Here is a 20,860-nt window from a genome sequence, read left to right as displayed (position 1 = left end):
TTGGCCTTGTTCAAGGCAAGGAAATGAACTAGATGAAACTTAGCAAGTCTCTTCCATCTCTAACCCTGGAGATGGCTGCAGCCTGATAATAGTAGGTTATTCTGCTATTTCCTTCCTTCCTAGAACAAAAAAAACCTGCAGCTGAAAAGTCAGAGTCATTCCAAGTTTGAAGTCCAGAAGGGAACTATATAGCTGTGTGGCTCTGGTTATTTTGTCCTGTGCACGTGCCATTACTGGCTTCCATACAGAAGATAGGCAACTTCAAAAGTAAAAAACAACCTGTGGACATGCTTGGCTTTTGCTGTAACAAAGTTCAAGCAATGCATAGTGTGAATTGTATGCACCTTTGGACTTAAGCACATGAAACAGGAATACTCACAAATAATGCTTAGTAGCTCAGTTTGATACCTGACTGCAGTACAGAGATAACCGCACAAAATGGGAGGACTGTTCCCCGTCACAAACTGATCACTGAAAAAAATACAGTTGCTGCAGCTGCTTCCATTCACGGTCCCTTCCATGCATGACAGCTGGCTCTTGAAGTAGCAAACAGCCAATTCTGATCACCCTTAGCAGCCAAGAAGTCAAGACCAGATAACTAATATGTGCAACTCATAAAAGGTTGTCTCAAGAACAGAAATAGTTCTAAAAACAGCAGGAGGGCAAGGTCTTAATGGGCATCAAATAAAGGAGACTTCTTTATCATTTAGCCACCTATTTCTTACTCCATGTGATTTTTTTAACGCTATCTTTAAAAGGATACATTAAACAAAGCAGAGCTCATCCAGAATGTTACATGCACCACACTGTTATATTACTTTGCATTATAAAAGTGGCTGTTTCATTAAAATGTATAAGAGAATGTATCTTTTAAATTAAAAATTACAGGATGAGAATATATATTCTACCTATTCTAGTTTTGATAGATAGTACCTTTCTTAAAAGGTATTTATGTGCTCACAAGGTAGTCACAATGTAAAGAGGTATTTTCTTACAATTACATAAGTAGTTCCACATGAAATTGCATTAAAAGAAGGGCAGAAAGTTGAAACACTCATATGTCAGGAAACTTTAAAATTCCAGGGAACCTCTTAAATCTGACTCATTTTCTTTCTATTTTATAGTAGTTTTAGTCATGTGATACCATGGATTATTTTTCTTCAGATTCAGATTTCTTCAGATAATCTCATTTTTTTAAGGAAAACTGGTACTCGCAGATAACGGTGTAAGTGAGCAAGAGCATGCATCTTTGCATGTTCCAAGTGAATCAAGGCCCAGCAACTGAACACATCACTTAATTCTGTGGAATCAGTAGCAAATGTTGGTTTCAAGAAAGGTACTTACCTGCCAACTTTAATGATGCTTAAAATTTCTGGATATACAGGGCACTGCTAATCTTCAAAATTTGTCCCCAGTCACTGTGTATACATGCCATGAGATGAGAATATTGTTAGCTTTAGAGTTTACTATTTTTAAGAGGTTTACTAACTTACTTTTTTATCAGCAGATTATTACTCTGGCCAAAGCTATCTTTAATAGTAGCTAACCAAAACTACAAGCATCATAGAAATCATCAGAACCCCAACATTTATTGCCAGTTTCACATTATCCTCAATGACATTGATACCACAATGACATTGATAATGATGACATTGATAACATTCAATAGCATCGATTGGCGAAGTGTGAATCAATCACTTCCCTCCACTATATGCCAAGTAGCAAGATATTCTCTAAATTTGTCAAGAACCTACTTTGAATTCATATTTATTTGTACCAAAGAAATGGAAAATCTTGTTATAGACAACTCATACGTGGCTGAGATGATTGTTTCCTCTTTCAGAAGTTTTTGCAGGCTTGTATTTAGAACATTCGATGCTCACTTTAGTCATATTTTTGAAGGCTTTCTTCAAAATCCATGAAAGCTGGGAGGTTTGTTTATTGTTTTTAAATTAATATTGAGAGTACAGGGAACACAATTAGTATCCTAAAAATGTACAGTGCATTGTCACTGACTCGCAATCTTGCATTCACAAATTCTGCTTTCGGTGGTTATGTTCTGTGCAATGGGGAGCTTCGCTGATATATGCGGCTGGCCAATACATGGTGGAGGGTATATCCCGCTGCTAAAATAAAACACCCCAGAGTCTGCCAGTGAGTATTTCTGACGGTCCATAATGTACAGATCTGACCGGATTTTCCCGCGTCTGGCCGAGGACCGTCTCTGGGACCGTTCGCCAGTCAAATGTCCGAGTCCGGCCGCGGAACAGCTGCGAAGGCGCCTTTCCCCCCAGGGAAACGCTAAGTAATCTCAACGTGCGGCTACGCCTGCCCTCTCGTGCAAAATAACGTGCAAATAGTACAAGGAGCACCTCCTCCCGGCGCGACCGGCAGCACGCACCGAGGTGCCGGCGCCGCGGTACCAGCCGTTTCGGAGGCGGTCACCCCTCACACGGCTCCTCGAGCGGAGCCCTGCGCGGCTCCGCGGCGGGGGCGGGCTGGGACCCCGGGGCAGCGGCGGGGCCGGGGGGAGGGAGGGCTCCGGACCGTCTGTGCGGAGCGGGCAGGGGGTCGGGGCTGAGCGGGAGACGGCGCGGCGGCGGGGGGCAGGGAGCGGCGCGGAGCCGCCTCCCTCCCTCCCTCCCTGGCTGCTCTCACCGCCCTCTTTCCTGCTACCTCGCTGCTCTCTGCGGCAGGAAGTTGGAGAGGGGGTAGTTTCGCTCCGCGCTGCTCCGGCCGCGGTTGGACTGGACTGGGCTGGGCTGGGCGGCTTTTCTGCACCCGCGGAGCCTGCCATGGGGACGTAGCGGGCCGCGGAGCCATGCCGGGCGCGGCGCTGCCCCGCGGCTCGCTGGGGACGGTAAGCGGCGGCGGGACCCCTGCCCTGCCGCCCCCCCGGAGACGGGACAGGACGGGACGGGACCGGGCTGCGCCCCGCCACCGCCGCGGAGGGAGGCGGCGGCGTGATGGGGCGCTTTTCGGGACGGACACAGGGCGTGGGGCAGCTCGCCGCCGCCCGGCCGCCGCGGGCGGGGGCGCGGCTGCTGGCCCGGTGTCCTGGCCGGTGGCTGGGCTGCGGGGCGCCTCGCCCCGCTCGGTGCCCGCCGCCTTTCCCTGGCGCGGGCGGGGGCGGGAGGCTTGCAGGGCAGCTCTCCCTTCACTCCTTTCCGTAGCAGGGCTCTCCATCGTTTCGGCTCTGATGACAGCCTGGCTCCTTGTTTCGTTTTCTGCCCCTGCTCTCCACGGAGTTTATTTCCCCTGGCGGCAGCCCCATCGCGGCCGCCCCCGGTGCGGGGCGGGGGGCGCAGCTATTTTCTGCCGCGGAGCGGGAGCCCCGGGGGGTGCGCGGTCACGGCGGGGGCCGCTGTAACGGCCGGAGAGGCGGCGGCCTGCCCGTCCGCGGGCGCGGGAGCAGCTAGCCAGGCGGCACCAGCCTTGTCTCCGGGCACCTGTTCATTACGGAGGGGCTAAGAGATTAAAGGTGTCCCGGAGCTCCGCGGCCGGGATGTGTGTGTGTGAGAGAGAGGTTAGTGCCCTCCCGGCGAGGTTTCTTGCCGCGGCCCGGGCGGTGCTCCCCCGCCTGCCGGCGCCTGGGTGTTTGCCTCGGCGGGCTGTTTCCGGGACTTGCTCCTGAGTCAGTGAAAACGCAGTCGGATTTACAGGAATGGGGATTGTTTCCTGGAGTTAGGGCGGCTTTTAACTCCTTAGCTGCTAGGATGCCTTGGCGCCGAGGCCTGCCCCGTCCCCGGGGCGTGCTGAGGAGGTCTCGCCGGCGAGGGCTGCCGGGCAGAAGACGGAGGCTTTAATTTCGTTCCCGTTGCCGATCCCTGTTCGCAGGGATCGGGGACGAGCTGAGGGCAGAGCGGTGCCTCCCCTGACTCATGCTCGTCTCTCTGGGCCGTGCGGATAGTCAGACACGGGTCTCTGCGTCCGTCCTGTGGGGAACTGGGTGGATGTGGCGGTGTTACTAGAGCAATAAAAGCTTTATTGCCGCTTTGCAGGCTTTTAAAAAGTTTGGGATTGTCCCTTCGTCCCAAACCATGGGATTTTTGAAAACAAGTTTTCCTTAGATTTGCTGTTAAATCTTCTGTAGCCTTCCTGGGTGTCTTAGATCAAGACTTTTAAGCTATTCTTTTTAATTGTGAGGATGAAAAGGTTTTTTTTTTTTTTTTAAGAGATTTGAAAGTCTTATGAGTTGTCTGACTGTTAGAGGCGAAAGACCACAGAGCATCAAGAGATGGGTGACAAAACTGTGAAGAGTAGGGGTGGAAACAGTTCATGCTAAATACCTTGATGATGCAGATCTGGCTTTACAAATGGGTTCTGTTGCCCTCTTTCCAAAAGCCCCCAACACAGCTTGTAAAAGCCATTCCATTTGTTAAGCTGAGTTTGTCTGTTCTTCATTTTTTTTGATTTTTGTTAACATTACTCAGCACTATGATATATGTGTAAATTCTCATGTAGAATTTACAAGGTCACGCTTTTTGTCCCTGAATCCCTGAGTATTGTAGTAACAAACACTTGCACTGCACGAGAATTGTAACGTTGGTAAGTTGTTAATTTGCTGACAAAAAGTTTTGATTACTCAGAAGTTACTTTCTTCCTTTTTTTTCTTTTCTTTTTTTTGCACTCTGAAGCTTTTGGAAACCAGGTAATAAAGTTAAGGTGTAGAGTACTCCTACTTCATAGTTTGAATTCTGCTGTCTTGTCAGTGCAGATGCAGCTCTTAACTGTGGATCACTTACCTGTCTCAGGACCTAGATAAGACACGTCAGCCACAAAATGTGCCAAAACCATTGGGTTCTCCCAGCTCGTTGTCTTCAGATAAGTGATGTGCTGCAGGAAGGGTGTCCTTTAGTAGGATTTTTTGGGGGGGGACTTTTTCATACTTGCATATGGTCATTCCAAGTTCTCAATTACACCACACATGCACACGCTACAGATTATCTGTTTCTTTCTCATAAAATCATATTATTTTCTTCAGCTTTACAATTTGCACTCTGTTGCATGCCCTTTTGTCTTCCGTTTACTTTCCATATCCGTCTACATTAGCCCTCTGGGCCTTTTTTACTTCCTTGATGGCCCCCTTCTAGTCTTCTGATTCTTGCATGTTTCCTCTGATTCTTCAGAATTTCCTGTAATTCCTTTCCACAAATTTTCTCTCTTTGCATGCCCTTAACTTCATTTCCTGGTCCTCTCTGTTCCCCTATGTGCTCCATAATTATCACAGAGGGGGGGAAGAAAAGACCACTGTTGTCCCTAAACTCAGTGTGTTTTCTGTCTCATTCAGACAATTTATAATGGCAATCTCATTTATTAAAGGCAGTTCACTCTTATGAGGAAAAAGGACAAAATAGCTGTAAGGGTGCTTCTGGCTTGGTTTGGTTTGAAGGTGAAGGGAGGAATTGCAATTTTAAAGTTAGGAGCCATGTTATATAAAGATTGAAAACCGAACCACTAAGTTCATCATAAGAACTGTTTGGCCTAGTATCCTCTTTCCAATAGTGGCCAAAAGCAGATGTCTACCAAGGTTTTTAGAATTGGGCAAGCATGCAGTAATGAAAAATAAAAATACTTTCCCAGTTTCCAGTGATCTGTGACTGTAGGGATTCCCGAGTCAAAATGATGCCTTCGTATTTAGGATCCCTGAGTATGTTTTTCTGCCGTCAATGGACGGGATCACTTTTGGAAGCCAGACATGCTGCCAGCAGCCCCAACGCTCCTTGGCAAGGAGGCCTGCACCTCAACTGAGTGTTGGCTCACCGTATTTCTTTTGGACCTGCCTCCTGCTTGTTTTGTGTGCTTCGTTTTGGAAGAGACAGAGAACAACCATCCCAGTTCATCTTCTCCATGGCATTTGTGAAGTTAGGGCCCACTGTAGTATCCTCTGCTTGGTTCTCTCTTTTACAGACTGGTGTTTTTAATCATTCCTCTTCTGACAGCCGTTCCGTACTACTGGTCATTCTTGCTGCCTTTCTTGATATCTTTTCTGGGCTAACCATGTCCTTTTTAGGATTGAGGGGCCAGAACTGCGCTCAATATTCAATGCATGTGTTCATTATGCATTTATACATTGGCATAACAATATTCTCTGTTTTGTGCTCAAATTCTTTCCTAATAACTCCTAGCATTTGAATGCATTTCCGATTGCTTTGTCCAGCCAGGTTACCTCCATTTTTTTCTGTTTGTTAATCTAATTTTATACTTTTGATGACTGTCTACTTCTAGCCAAGTGGGACACATTCATATCTGGACCTATGACAATTTCAACTACTTTATAATTAAGTTCTCACAGATACCCATTCTCATCAGTTTGTATGCCTTTCCTTTCCAAGTAATCCTTGTATCGCATTAGCGTTATTATTTGGAGTAGAAAACTTTGTCATCTAACTCCTTATCTGTTTCTTTAGTCATTACGAAATGGCTTTGCTTTTATTTGGGACAGATGTCTGGTATTCTGTTCCATATTCTTGGCCTTGCCCCTTGGATAACTGAGTATTTTCTTCCAGTCCTTGGTAACACAGGCCTTTCTATTGCAGTCTTCGGAGCCTTGTGATAGAAAGAGTATCTCAAAACGACATTGCTCCATGTTTCCATTAAAACTAGCAGAAATCTGTCAGTTCTGATGAATAGAGTTCAGCATGGGACAATTGTCTGAATCCTAAAAAAAAAATCACCTAGTGTGGCAGGGAGCAGCCAAAGTGGACTGCTAGAGGCAGCGGCCTCGCAGGCTGGGATCAAGCACTAGTGCCCAGCTTAACAGCAGCTCCTGAGCGAAGGGTGGAGGCCACGGCTGAGGCTTCAGTAGCCCTTGCCCCTGCCGCTCTCTGGTTCAGGGCTGTGCAGCTGCACTGCCGGAGTGAGCCCTGAGCCCCGGCTGCCAGCCCCCGAGGGTGTGTGCATGCGCGTGGACATGCGCTCAGGGCCCTGATGTAGTGTTCGCTGCTGCGTCCTTCAGTGAAAAAGTAGCAAGTTAATTTCTTGTAGTTGCAATTGCTTCCTGATCGCTTGCTGACTTTTTCTTTTTTCACTCTTCCTCATCTGTATTAATATGAAATAAGCACTTTTATTTTATGCGTGTATACACACCCCCACACCCCCACACACGTATTCACATGTGCATGCATTTTATAATATGAAGTTTATGATCTTTTTAGATAAATCACAGTTTTTGTTTTTTTTTTTAATAAGAATTTATAAGGTCCTTCTCCATTGCGTGAAAGCTATTGTCCGTCTACTGGTTTTAGGCAAGGACTGAAATAAAGTACTCCAGCATCTAATGTTCATAAAATGGAGGATTATTTATGATGATAGCTCTTGTATCCTTCCTTTGACCTTTCCAGGTTTTAGCGAGCAGTGAGAAAAGCTTCCTGTAAATGTTGCTTTAATACACATTTCTCAATGTTTAAAGCAGAAGTTCTGGTTTCCCATGCATCTCTCTATATTGAACTAAAAAATGCGAGCCTTGGGGAGCTTTTGATAATGGCTGAAGCAATCAAAGAACTTAAGGGAATCTTGCATCCTGATTTCTTTGGTAGTTCATTAGTCTGAGTGGGATCTCTGCTTTCTTCCAAACTCCCTAATTCTAATGACTCATCTAAAAGAATAACAGATTACCGATATGTAGATTACTTGTGCATTGGTGTATACCATGTCAAACTCTTAAGCAAAGGACAGTTTCATGCTTTATTAAGAAACATTTGAGAAATTCTAGTGACTTGTAATGCCTTTTATTTGCAGGTATGTAATTAGTTTACAAATTGAATTTGCAAAATGGAAGCTTATCTTCTTGAGAGTGAAGCAATTGCATAAATTGTTGGGCTGGGAAATACTTTGTTACATGAAGAATATGTTAGATATGTACAAAAAAGGAGTAAGCCTCCTAATCACAGCTCTGTGCAGGGAGGGAAACAGGCCCAGGAGGGCCAGGCAATGCAAGGCTGAGTTGGACAGGGCAGATGATACAGGGCTGCGGTGTTTGGTATTACCTAGCCTTGCAGACATTGGCAGGTGCTTAAAAAGTGGTGCTGACATTGCTGCTCATTGTGCTGCGTTTCAGTTGCAGTACTTTCTTTCTCCCTGGCCTGAAAACAGTGCTCTCAAATGTCTCTTTTTATTTCCCTCCCATTTTTGTCTTTTTTGCCTCTTGTTGCTTTCTTCACTCGTTGGCTGTTTCTTCCCTTGACTTACTCTGCATAGATATCACCCTTCTTGCAGTTCTCTGTGCACGGTCCGGTGAGGTAGAAGCAACAGCAGGGATGTGAATCATAGTGGTGGCAGCACCTCAAGCATATTTGAGGCTGAAGATGGTGCAGGGGCTCGTAACTTCTGCCTCTGCTGCCAAAATTTTGCATAGAAAGGCTTGGGGGCTTGTGCGGTGTTTTTTGCTGTAGCTGTCAGCCAGGAGGTGCTTTGGGGATGTGAAAAGGAGCTGGAGTTGCTTCACACTAACAACAGGAATGTGCAGGGTACCTAGCTGTCACGCCAATGAGTGGAATAATTTAAGGAAATGGCATTCTTGTCTTCATCTTCAACATTTTGCTTATTTCTGCAGCAGTTTCAGAAGTGAAGCCTAGAGTTTCTGCTGACTCTTTTTTCCTGGGCAGTCCCCGCTAAAAAATGTGAATCACCGGTGTGCATGATGTGGTTTGGTGGTTTGAACTATCATTTGCCATGGTAAATACTTGCTGTCCGCTGTTCTAAACAGCATTGATTAGCAGGTACTCGCTCCTTCTCCTAACGAGTGTAATTCGAACGTCACATTGTGAATCTGACAGTGGGAAGTCACTTTATTCACTAAACTTTGCCCTGGTGAGCTGTTATTCATGATGAAGGGCTTCAGTGCTTGATACTTTTCTGTATTTCCTGAATTCTCTAAAGTTTGTCATGGATATAAAGTAGCATAACTGCTTGATGGTTTGGGGAGCTAAGATGGTATTTTTTTTCCTGTGTGAGTGATTTTTCTGGAAGGCCAAGTCATTGGTTGTGAGTCACTTGAGGTCTGGGACTCTTTGTCATTCCTCAGATCTTGATCAGCAATAGTGAATGTGTTAATTCTGGCATGATTACACTTAAAGCCATGCTTTCACTTAATCTGAATCACTGAAAACACCTCTCCTGTTTTCTTTTGTGCTTGGAGATGTATCTGAGCCATCTCATGTTTCCGGCTTGAGATCTTCCATGCTTTCCTCTGCTTATATTACTGACTTGGTTGACTTCTGGGCCAGCAGTATATATTCCCATGTTGGAGGATTAATCATTGGCTGCAGCATCAGTTTTTTTTGTTTTTTTTTTTTGTTACTGTCAGAACATCTGTGTGAGTGATCTTTCACCCATTTTCCTGCAAAGCAAAGCAATCTTGCAAGACTGTCAGCTGCTGAAGTGAGTTTTCTTTCTTACCAACTTATTGTTGGAGCTTTTACCCTGTGGTCAGTGAATTAAGTCCTCAAGTGGTAGTTATTTAAATACCTGATCTTTTTTCCCTGTTCACAGTTTTGGCAACTGATGTATTTAATATGTCCTCTGTATGTCGTTGCTCTCTGTAATTTTTGAAAAATGGGTTTCTTGCTTTGTCAGAGTTGGAAACTCCTACCCTTTCTGAGGTTTTTAATAGCTTGTGTGTGCATAACTTTTCCCCCAAACCTTTAATTTTGAGAGAGAAACAGGACAGCACAGAACTGTCGGTAGCCACCTCATTTGGCATATCCTTTCTTACACTTGCAACCACAGAATTTGTATCAGCATTGTGGTTTACCCTTATTGTTTTACTTTTCTTTTGTTATAGCTCTCCTAGCTGAAAAAGCGAAAAGAAAACAAACCCCCGAAACTATGTCTGTACAGCTAGGCCTTACAGCTTTCAAAAAAGAAACACAGGAAAACACTATAGTGTAATGTAATAAAACTCAGTGTGTGATCTCATGGAAGGGGGGGGTGGTATTTATTTTCAAAAAACGTGAGTTGATTTTTATGCATTCACGTTATCTGATACATAGATTTCATTTGCTCACATGCTCAGCAGCACACTTGGAGGCACCAAGGTGCGTATATCCTGATGGTGTGGCCAGGATCACTTGCGTGCAACACAGAGGGCAAGGGATGCCAGCTGTCAAGTCCTTGTCACCTCTCTGGGGGTCTTCTTGATTGCCAAGGGCAAACTAGTTTTTGGACAGCTCTTTTATACCCTTCAGGGACCACCACCTGGTAGGGGGCTGAGCCGCTGCCTTAGAGTCTTGCTGACTTCAGGCTCTGTAAAACTTAGGCCAGGTTGTTGCATGTGTTTTTTTTTTTCTTTTCTTTTTCCCCTTGTTTGAATGCATGTTTGAAATACATGCCTATGGTTCTGTTTTACTGCTGGGCCAATGGGGAAAGGAATCGGGGAAAGGAATCGTGTATGTGGTATGCTGCAATGTTGTTGCTATCCTCCTGGTGTCAGGATGCAGGGTCTTCTGCTGATGACTCATCTGTGCTGCAGTCCTACCAGTGTGTGGGCCTTGACATAAACAGTGCATTTCTCAATTTCACTGCTGGGAATGGTGTCCTGAGAACAGTGTCCAGCGAATGGTGTCCTTCATGATCAGTACAGGCCGTTCTTTTAACCATTTGCCTGCTGTTTCTTCTGGTACACACATGTGCATTTACATACGTACTGCAGTTGCACCAATCTTAATATTTCTGTTAAAATTCTCTACCACAGCCATCTCTAAAATGAAAAATAACAAGTAAAGCTTAAAGGAAAAAAAAGAATGTTCTTTTTTTTTTGTAGCAGGCTGTTCAGACTGAAAGTTAACAGCTTCATTTAAAAAGGAGAAATATATGGTTCAAAGGGGAGAAGTTAAAAACCTAGCTTTCCCACTTCTCCTCTAGAGCTGGCTTCCTTGGGAAAAGTTTTGGAAGCTTTGCTTTGCGTACAATGAGATCCTCCTCTGTTTTTTTTTTTCCACATTTCTCTGGTTTATTTATTCATTAGAAATGTAAGCATTGGATGCGTTCTTCTCTCTGGAAATGTTTCTAGATTGAGAGTCTTCCCGTGATCCTCAATAAAAGCATTCCTTTGCTCTTGAGTAACTTTCCTGCAAGCTGCAGCATTTTCAAGGCATTTTGTCTATAAATCATCCATCATGAAAAGCATTTGCTTTATATGCAGTCAGCTTGTCATAGAGGCCATCGTATGGCATATTAATAACACAGATGACAGACGTGGCTTTTAAATTGTTTTTTCTAAATAATCTTCCCCAACACTTTTGTCAGTTGAAGGTCCTGCTGTCAGAATTGGTCAAGTCAAATGAACTTGCTGTAATGATAGGGTTGAATTGTCAGTGCTGAAGTCAGCTATGCAGTCTGCCGGGGAATGTAAGTTCTTCTCACCTTGTTTCTCTTTCTCTCTCTCTGTGTTTACAGGTGATCTTAACATTTGTTTGTGTGTTGACTGAGGAATCTATAGAAATTGCTCCAGTGCCGTATATGCTGCAAGCCCGTCGGGTAGCTTTGGATGGAAGAGACCCCTTTAACCCCTTGAGGAGAGAAAAGAGGCAGGTGCAGTGTCAACTAGGACAATACCTACATCCCAAAGAGACCCATTGCTGCATGAGGTGCCATGCAGGTACATTAGAGTGAAATAATTAGAGCAACAGTGACCTTTGCCTGAGAGGTGTTCACCTGTCCTGCACTCTTGAGCTAACTGTCTCGGTCCTACTCAGTGCTGCTTTTCTTTGGTAGTAGTTGCTACCCAGAGAAATTCTTATTTCATATCTCTTCTTCCCTTGGTGTCCTTCACACTGATGGGATGAAGTATACCCTGTCCTTTTGCCATCAACTCTAAGTTTTCTTTGAGGAATCAGTGACTCCTGTTGACCCTAAGACAAAAGTGTTTGTCTTCCTGACAGATCACTTTTAGGTGATTCTTTTGCAGGTACCTACAAGTCAAAAGACTGTGAACGGCCTGACCAGGCACCTGTCTGTCTTCCATGTGCTAATGGCACCTTCACAGCTGTGGATAACACCATGTCTAAATGTTTCCAGTGTACGCAGTGCCGTTCAGGTGAGTCATCTATGGGACCTGAGGAAAGTTGGTGGTGGTGGAGGGAGGGGGGCTGGAGAAGGTGACAAGGTGGGTGAGGAAGAAACTTGAAAAAGTAAGCAACTGAGTGGGCACAAGCACAATGTAGGGAAAGGGATTGGGGACAGCAGGAATGAGGGTTAGAAAGTTAGTAAACTTCAGTTAGAGGCACAATTTGCAGGCCTTTTTGGTCTTTCCCCTGGGAAGATCAAGGAATAACAATATTGGCCATTATAATGGGTGTCTCAGCTGAAGGTGAGGGAAGAAGGTGATCATTTTTCCTTTCCTTTTTTCAGATTTCCAGCAGATAGTAGAGACCCCATGCACCCCAAAGCAAGATACTGTATGTGGCTGTCGGAAGAATCAGTATCAGACTGGCCTGTCTGATCTCTTCCTGTGTAGGAACTGCAGCACATGTGTCAATGGGATCATTGCCAACTGTAAGTGTGGCACAGATATGGCTCCAATATAGACATAAGTACAGGCATCTGCTGCTGGGATAGACATTAGCAGCCCTCTCTTCACTGCAGTCCCTTGCCCTGAAGTGATTTTAGTTTTTGGAACAATTTTTACTCCTTTTTATCTGTCCTCTTTCTCCAGAAGGGTTTTGCCATTTTTTTGCCTGCCTTGGCATCAATCCCTATTTTCTGTCATAGGTTTTACCTTCTTTCTGTCCTTGAATGTTTTCTCTTCTTGGCTGTCGTGAGGAAAGTTTTTGCTTAATTTCAATACCTCTGCTTGCATGTACTGAAGCAAGGTCTTGTGATCGAGAGCAGATTTCCTACTTGCCTTCCTTTTTTGTCTCTATGTGAATATTTTTCCCAATGATCTGAAGGGATTTCATTGCATTTCCCTCACCAACTATTGGAAGGACCTTCAGAATGTATGAGCACACGCTTCTTTCATACAATCACTGAAAGTTTTAGGCTGGGAGAGACCTCTGGAGGACATCTAGTCCAGCTTCCTAGCTTCAAAGCTAGACAGGTTGCTCAGTGCCTTGTTGAGTTGAGTTTTGAACATCCCCAAAGAAGGTGATTCCCCATTCTCCCTGGGCATCTGTTCCAGTGCTGAACCATCTCAGAAGAAAATCTCTGTGTCCAATTGCAACTTGTGGCCATTGCCTCTTGTCCTTTGTCTGTGCCACTCTAGGAAGAGGCTGGCTTAATCTTCTCTGCAAGTCCCTTTCCCTCCACACCCTATGTACAGGAAGACTGCTGCTCTTGTTGTTATTATTATAGGAAGACTGTGTTTTTTATGCCCTGGTTTGATGCCTTTCCCTTCTGCCTTATGCCACTCCTTTCTCTTCTCCCCAGACCTGGAGCCATGTTAATTCTTCTGATTATTTCTGTGACTTAAAAAAATTTTTTTTTTTCAATTCCCCACTCATGCCATAGAGATATGTGTTGTGTGGAAATGTAGTGCTCTGATTCACAAGTTAGGGATATCCCTATTTCTAACGGCCAAAAGTGCCACTGGTCCCAGTGCCCAGGTGAACTGCTTGACAGTCAGCTGCTGAACCACCACAGTGTACAGTACAGTGTTTTAAAGTAAAAAGCTGCCCGGGTAGTGCAGGAATGTACCCAGTGGCATTTCTTCATCACTACTGTGATCTGGGGTGGTGTAGATGTCTAGGAGAAGCACCCATGTTAGCTGTCCCAAACTGCATCATCTCTACTCGGGAATCAGAGATCTTAGCCCCTGTGCTACCTTCCACCTTGCTCCGTAGTATAATTCTGTACATGTCCCTTCAGTGCTCCTCACCTTGATGTCCTAATGCTGTTCTTCCTTTTTTGAAACTTCTGCTTTGCCTCTCCACTTCCACATCTCTTAACCTAACTAGTGTGACTTTTACTGTCCCGTAGGTGAATGCCTTCCCTCTGGTGCTTAGTGATTTTTCTCTGTCACAATCTCAATGCTTACACCCATCCTCAAGGGTCATTGTCTTACCCTGTTCTTGAGCAATTTCCTTCCCTCTTGTCTGGTGTAGAACTGTTTTAGTCCTGCCCCTCACTTGCTGCACAATACATCCTGCTTATTCTACTGGCTTTTTATCACCCCTCATGTAATTTATGTCCTTCATCCACTTACTCTTAAGTTGTCTGTTCCCTCCCACACTTGTTTTACCCAATTTCTATCCTGTGACTTGCTTAGAAGCAATAGCTCCTCCATTTCTTTCTGCTTCCATTCACAGCAGAGCATATCACAATAGCAATATGTGTGTCCCATGTCTTGAAGTGATTTCTTGCTGCCCTGAACTGACTTCCCCACTAGCCTCAGCTGCTCAGGAACCACTTCTCCCTCATCTTTGCCTGACTAATGTGATTTCCCCTTCCTGTCATGCTTGAACTAGAGTGACTTTTCCCCCCATTTGCACTAGAACTACTTTTGTTCTTCAGCCCAATCTCAGCTGCACTATAGCTTTTTCCCCTTTGTCAGACTCTACAAAGGTTCCTGACCTACCAGGACAGTGATATCCTCACCTTTATTTTGTTTTTTGCTCCCCCTGTCCCCAAACATAGACTGAGTCCTCTTTCTTCTCTCCAGTTGTAGTTCTCCAGTCTCAAAGTGAGATTATCTTCCACCCATCTTTGAGTGAATTCCCCCCCCCTTTTTTTTTCCTTCTCAGTCCCACCTACAGCAACATCTTCCTGTTTTCTCTACAGGTTCAAAAAACAGAGACACAATTTGCAGGTGTAAGCCTGGATTCTTCCTGACACTTAGTAACACTTGCAAGCCTTGCAACAGGTGAGTTTTTGTCTCTGTATGCCTCTCCATTGAGTAGTAGAGACAGCAGACACCAGCCCAACAGGTGTAGTGACTTGTGAGGAATGAATTTTCCTCAAAGCTCTGTCCATCTTGACATAACTTCCCAAAATACGGGCCTTCTGGAGGAATGGGGTCCCCTCACTGGCCTTGCCCATGCAGGCATCAAAACACTAAGAACCGAAAGGTTGGCAGGCACAGTGCATGGCTCTGCTTTGCAGGCTCCGGTTGACCTGTCTGTTACTTAGGATTGTTGCAAATGGCTTGTGTCTCGCTCCATGCATGCTCAGATCTCTGATGTGCTCTTTCAGCTGCCTTGAAGAAGAATGCCTGCAATGTCATAGCCCAGTGACTACCTCACCGACTCCATCTGGGCTGCGTGAGTACTGGGGAAACTGAGGGACAGCGGGATCTCTTCAATATGTGCTTTTGTTTTGTCAGCCCCTTCTGCCGACCCATTATTGCTTTCTCTACTCTCTCAAGCCAGTATTCTTTCTTTTTCTCATTATCATCTGCATGGGTTCACTTCCTTTTCTTTTCCTAGCATTTACATTTACCTTTTCCTTTCTCATTCACTCACTCATTTGCCTTCTTTGTTTTGTCCAGATGGCAGCCTTGTCCTTGGCATCATCGTTGCAATATTTGTAGTTATCTCTGTCCTCTACATTGTAAATAAAGTGGTGAAGCTGGTCCAGAAAAATGGGATAGTCTCTTCTTTCTACTCCTGTGGTGAGTATAGCAGACTCTGCAGTGATACTAATTGGGATGGACATCACAGTGTGTGTGAGGGAAACGGTGGGATCCCATTACTCTGCTTTGGTGCAAAGCCAGAGGAACATGAGTACTCAACAGCTTAGTTTATTGGTGCAGTTCTTGCAGTTCTGCATCCACACCCATGCTGTGCCTGGAAGTGCATGTGAGCTCATTGCTGGGAGATGGGCAATTTTGCTATAAAATCTTGTGAGGTCAGGACTGTGAATAGCTGCTTTCCTGTCTTCTCTGGGAAGAGAGGAAGTGAAAATAATTTCTGTCTTTTTCTTTAAAGTTTCTTTGCCGCGGACAAGCAAAGAGCCAGCGTCTGAGGTGAGTAAGACGATGGGTACAGGAACATCCCCTCTACTTTTAGATTTCAACCATGTGAACCTGAAATCCAGAGTAACATTGTTCCCTGGGGGCTGTTTTCAGGGCTCGTACTTTCAAATAAGCTGAGTAATAGGGTTGTTTAACTTGAAAGTCTTTCCTTCTAGAGGAGGGAGCCATTTCACTTTGCTTCCTCTCTACTAGTGGTTGCTTTTCAAACTCCTGGCTTTGTGCTCTTTTCCTTATGAATGCATTTTTTTTCAGACATCTGATCCTTAGTCCTTTTTTCTCCCTACATATCCCAAGCTGAGAGGATTTAACTCATTGAATTTCACTTTATATCCTGGCCCCACAAGTCTCCCAGTGCTGCTTCACAGTGTTCTCTCAGGCCCAATATTGCTCTGCAGTTAAGAGGGCCCAAGCAATAGTCAAGGTGGTGTTCCCACAACCTTATGGAGAAGGATGATGGAAAGGTGGCACCTGAAGCTTCTAGAATAGTGATGAATCAGGCTCCCAGCCTGATTGAATTTTGCAAAGAAACACTTCTTCCAGACCACCATTTTCTGATGCCAAAAGAGTTGAACTCCTCAGTTTGTGCTGAAAAGAAATGCTTGGTGCCTTGTGCTCAAACAAGGCATATAGGAAGGATTAAAGCCTCAGCACTTGCTCCACAGCTATCTTTGCTACATTTTAGTATATGGAAATAGTGGTTCCTTACAGGAGGCAGGTGTATTGTGCTGCTGTGGGGTGATGCCAAAGTAAAAACAATATCTCTTTCAGGTTGAGGTAAAAAGGAATGTGACTTCCATCGAGTCCCAGAAGGAAACAGTTTTGTTAGTGAATGCACCACCACCATCAGCACCGATGCCACAAAGTTCACACGAGCTACCAGACTGTGTCAGACCTGCGAGGAAGACGCAGCTTCCAGACAGTGAGTGAAACTCCCCCATCCCTCCCCAGGCAAACCAGAACTTGGCTGTGCAGATTTGGCTAGGAGGATGTATGAGAGATTCTGCCAGGTGTACACGATGTGTGTGTGCTTCATGCACAGCACAGTACAAAGGCAGAAGCAGGCCCAGAGCCTGTGAGCCTGTATATGCTAAACATCTGCAGGTAGCCTGCCTGCTGCTTTTTTACCTGCCAGCAGAATGGACTGTCGTGTGCTGACGTGCTGTCAGTCTAATGCCTCTGGGATGGTGGCCTGAATGATTTTTTTGCAGGAATGTGTGGCAGCAAGGGCCCTGCTGCATGCATGCTTAACTCTGCTCATAACTTTGCACAAGAGCATATGGAAGTAACCCATTGTTGGTTAGTAAGAGTGAGTCTGGATGTCACGTGGGTCTCTGTAACTACTCTGTAGATGACCTGAACAGGAGGGGGCAAGGCACCACTCAGCCGTGGATTGTTCACAGCACTCTTCAGGCTGCAGAACTGTGGTTCTCACACTTTATTTCTTCTCTTCTCTCAGGCCCAGCTATTCTCTACACTGTGGTGGATCACGTGCCGCCATCTCAGTGGAAAGAGTTTGTGAGGCGTCTGGGGCTGAGTGACTATGATCTAGAGCGAACTGAGATGGAGCATCGGCGTATACGAGATGCCCAGTATGAAATGCTTAGACTGTGGAAACTGCAGATGGGCCATGCAGCAACTGTGGAACGTATAAGCTGTGTCCTCAACCAGATGGAGCTGAGTGGTTGCAGTGAAGCTATTCAAGAGGCATTGCCAAACCAGAACTCTCTTCAACCTTGCAGCCTTCACTGCCATCCTTAATCTACTTCTGCTTTAGTTCCCCTTGCTATGACTGTTAAAAGAGGATCATAACTCCCTTCCTTTCATTTCTTCCTTTTCCCATACCTCCCTCTTTCTCTAAACCTTCTCAAGTGAGTTTGTTGGAGGCAGCAACAGATAATGCCAGAGGAAGGTTGAGGTTTGCTTGTCAACCATCATGTTGTTCAACACCTTTAAACCAAGAGAGACCTCTAGAACAACTCCTTTTCCAAAAGGGGAAAGCACCTCATACAGGAAGTGGTGTGTGGACTCCGACCAAAATGCAAAGGGGAACTCGGAGTGCTATGTGACTTCATAGCTCAGCTACTCTACGGACAAGTTGCTGCTGAAACAGGTGCCCTGCCCCCACCACGTGGCAGGTTAACAGTAACAGTAGGGTGACTTGGCTGAGCTGATTTTTCAAATGGTATTCACTTAACTTTTTGCAGATCTATTTTTCTGCAAGATCAGGTAATTGAACTGGCTCACATTGCAGCCCTTTGATTGCTAAATATGACTCAAGGGAAGTGGTGGCAGGACATGCCCATTTCTGGGAGCGGGAGAGGATTGCCCCCTTTTGGTATCAGCGAGTTATCAAATTGGCTTTGCTGCAGGTCAGCCTGCACCTTCAGCCTTCTCACCATGGCAGAAGAGTAATGGAGATTTGGAAGTGGTGGCTCTGTGAGAAATAGGAACATGTCCTTTCCACACTCCCTATTTCCCTCAGGTTCAAGGGGAATAAGGATTTCAAGCCAGTGGGTCAGCTGGGAGGGTTGGTGCTTTTTCTCAAGTTCTTTTCTGCACCTAGAAACCATGTAAGATAGCATTAACAAAACACCTGCCTGTCTATTTGTCCAAGTGCAGGAGTGGGAAAGAATGCGTGTGTGTGTGAATGAAAAGGTACCTATGTACCTGGTAGCATGAGACATCTGCAAATCTGTACTTGCATACAAGTCAGTAGGCTTGTGTCCACCTGCTTATCCATCTCTGAGTGATGTGCTGAATCTGATCTAACTGCAAATGGGACTGTGTATATATAATTTTTTAGCAACTGTTGAATAACTTCACACTACTTCCCAGACTCCATCCTGTGAGTGCTACTTGGGTGTAAGAGACATTATATACCATCTCTGGGCTCACACCATTGCTTTCTCACAGGTGTTACCCTGGATGAAGCAGAAGTAGCAAAAAGCAGTTAGCCTGGGTCAGGTGCAGGTCATCCACACACTTGTGAACATGGATTTTTTTAGTCTCTTGTCTCTAGACCAGAGAGAAATTTTCTATTGTAAATACACTAAGCACTCTGAAATAAAATACTTATTTTTAACTCTGTCTCCATTTTGGTTTTGTCCATATCATCTCTTCTGTGACTGGTGGTGGGAGCAGAGTGTGGGGAAAGACTTCCGTAAGTGTTGAGAGTGGATTGCAACTGAGGTGGAATTCTGGGCCAGTGAAAAGAAGGCTCTGAACTTCTGTAGATAAAACTCAGCTGCCCTTAAGTCACAGGAACTGGCTGAGGGCAGGAAGTAGGACTGAAAATAGGTCCAGTTGCAGGTCTTCTCAGATATTTGAGAGTCAAATGGGATGCTAGCATGTTTTAAATGAATTTTTAAACAACATAGAATGAGTCATTTTGATTAATATTTGGATTTTTAAAGAGAGTAAAATACCTTTAAGGAAACTAATAATAATAGATTGTATTTTAATATTATCTTATAAAGATATGTTTTTACCTGAGGAATCAAAACTCTGTATTAGGGCAGTAATGACCATTCCTACTGCATACAAAAAACCCCTTGAAACTTAGAAGTGAAATGTCGCCAAGTTCATGAAAGTCAGTGACAAAGCCAGGAACCAAAGTCAGTTTTAATTCCCAGTTCAATGCTTTGTTTGCTATGCTTATTTATTACTTTTTAATTAAGCTGTTTTGCACAACATGATACTTATACAGGTCGACAGTCTGAGCTGATTGCATGGAGATTATCCACAGAAACATCATTCTTTTAGCAAGTGTGGGATTACAACCCACCCTTAATCCCACTTGAGTGATTTCTGTGCCAAGGAAGAAATTAGTAGGGTCCCATTTCTAATTATTGCTCTAAAAATTAATGAAACCCAATAACAAAAGTTACTGAAGTTACTGAAGTTATGTGTGCTCTATCCTGTATACCTCATATAATCATTTAAGGTTTAATGGTTTATTTTTAATAGTTTAAAAGCCAAAGCCATAGAAGAGTGAGAAGACAAATTAAGAAATTCTGTGGTGTGCTTTTAAGTGATGACATCAGTGAACCTCTGCAAGGAAGGTGAGTGTTACTGCTGGTCAGAAATGGATGTTGTCCTGTAAAAATAACTGTATAGAAAAGTCTTGGAAATTGTTTGAATCGTTTAATTTTTCTGAGTTTTATCTTCTTTTTCTCCCCTTTATGGAAGGGTATGGAACATGAAAGATGGTGAAAAACATTTTCCTTCTGTTCTCTAACTTGAAGAAGTTTTAATTACATTGTTTCCTTTTTTCTTTCCCGTGGGAAAGTAGCACATGTAAAAATAAGGGTTTTTTTGTTCTCCGTGGTATACATGTCTGCAGACACATAGAATAAAAGCTTTTTATCAATACTAGCATCATTTTCCCTCAAAGCCCTCAGTCAAAATATTACATTTGCTATGCAAAACTCCAAAGTCAGATTTTCAAGAATGCCTGTGAAACTGTAATTTGTTTGTAGGGCATTATAAAATCCAACTCCATATACGTTGAATAATTTCTAGGAGGTATGATAAAGGCCAGGTGACGCCACCAATTCCTAACACCCAAAATAAGCCAATAGGCCACAGGGTAAGTTGGTGAGGGAAAATTATATTTTTAGAGGGGCGGAAGGGAGCCTGTGGGAATATTAAGCTCCCTTAACATTCAGACTCGGCGTGGGCTTGAGCCTGCCAGGAAACAGCGGTGTCCTGGGAGGCCGCCCCGTGAGGAGAGCCGGTGCCCTCGCAGGGTGTGCCGCCGCCCACCGGGCAACTCTCGATGGGGCAGCAGCCCCGGGGGGAAGCGCACACAGCCTGGAGACGCTGGCCCGTCCCCGATTCGCCATAGAGGGAGCCGTGAGGCGCCTCAGCCAGCTGGTGAAGCCGCTCTCTTGCCGCCGCTCCGCTCAGCGTCCCCCCCCGCACGGCATTGGTACATCCCAACCGGCCGCC

The 20,860-nt window shown here is 44.9% G+C and overlaps 1 protein-coding gene across 1 annotated transcript; it reads left to right on the top strand.

The window, feature by feature from the left end:
- Positions 1-2,701: 2,701 nt before the first annotated feature.
- On the top strand, positions 2,702-18,992 carry TNFRSF1A (TNF receptor superfamily member 1A). The gene is made up of 10 exons (XM_026065490.1): positions 2,702-2,860; positions 11,398-11,599; positions 11,909-12,037; positions 12,352-12,495; positions 14,719-14,800; positions 15,130-15,197; positions 15,425-15,547; positions 15,864-15,901; positions 16,679-16,829; positions 17,367-18,992. The coding sequence occupies exons 1-10, from the start codon at positions 2,822-2,824 to the stop codon at positions 17,666-17,668; spliced, it is 1,278 nt and encodes a 425-aa protein (XP_025921275.1). The 5' UTR covers positions 2,702-2,821; the 3' UTR covers positions 17,669-18,992.
- Positions 18,993-20,860: the final 1,868 nt, after the last annotated feature.

The sequence above is a fragment of the Apteryx rowi genome, unplaced genomic scaffold (assembly GCF_003343035.1).
Source record: "Apteryx rowi isolate R43461 unplaced genomic scaffold, aptRow1 scaffold_228, whole genome shotgun sequence".
Taxonomy (NCBI): Eukaryota; Metazoa; Chordata; class Aves; order Apterygiformes; family Apterygidae; genus Apteryx; species Apteryx rowi.
The sequence above is the reverse complement of the archived record's forward strand: the minus strand, read 5'-3'. Positions and strand labels throughout refer to the sequence as shown.

Coding starts and splice junctions, on each gene's coding strand:
- TNFRSF1A (XM_026065490.1), top strand. CDS start 2,822: ATGCCGGGCGCGGCGCTGCCCCGCGGCTCGCTGGGGACG. Junction 15,198..15,424: donor ACCGACTCCATCTGGGCTGC/GTGAGTACTGGG, acceptor TGTTTTGTCCAG/ATGGCAGCCTTGTCCTTGGC. Junction 15,902..16,678: donor GCAAAGAGCCAGCGTCTGAG/GTGAGTAAGACG, acceptor TATCTCTTTCAG/GTTGAGGTAAAAAGGAATGT.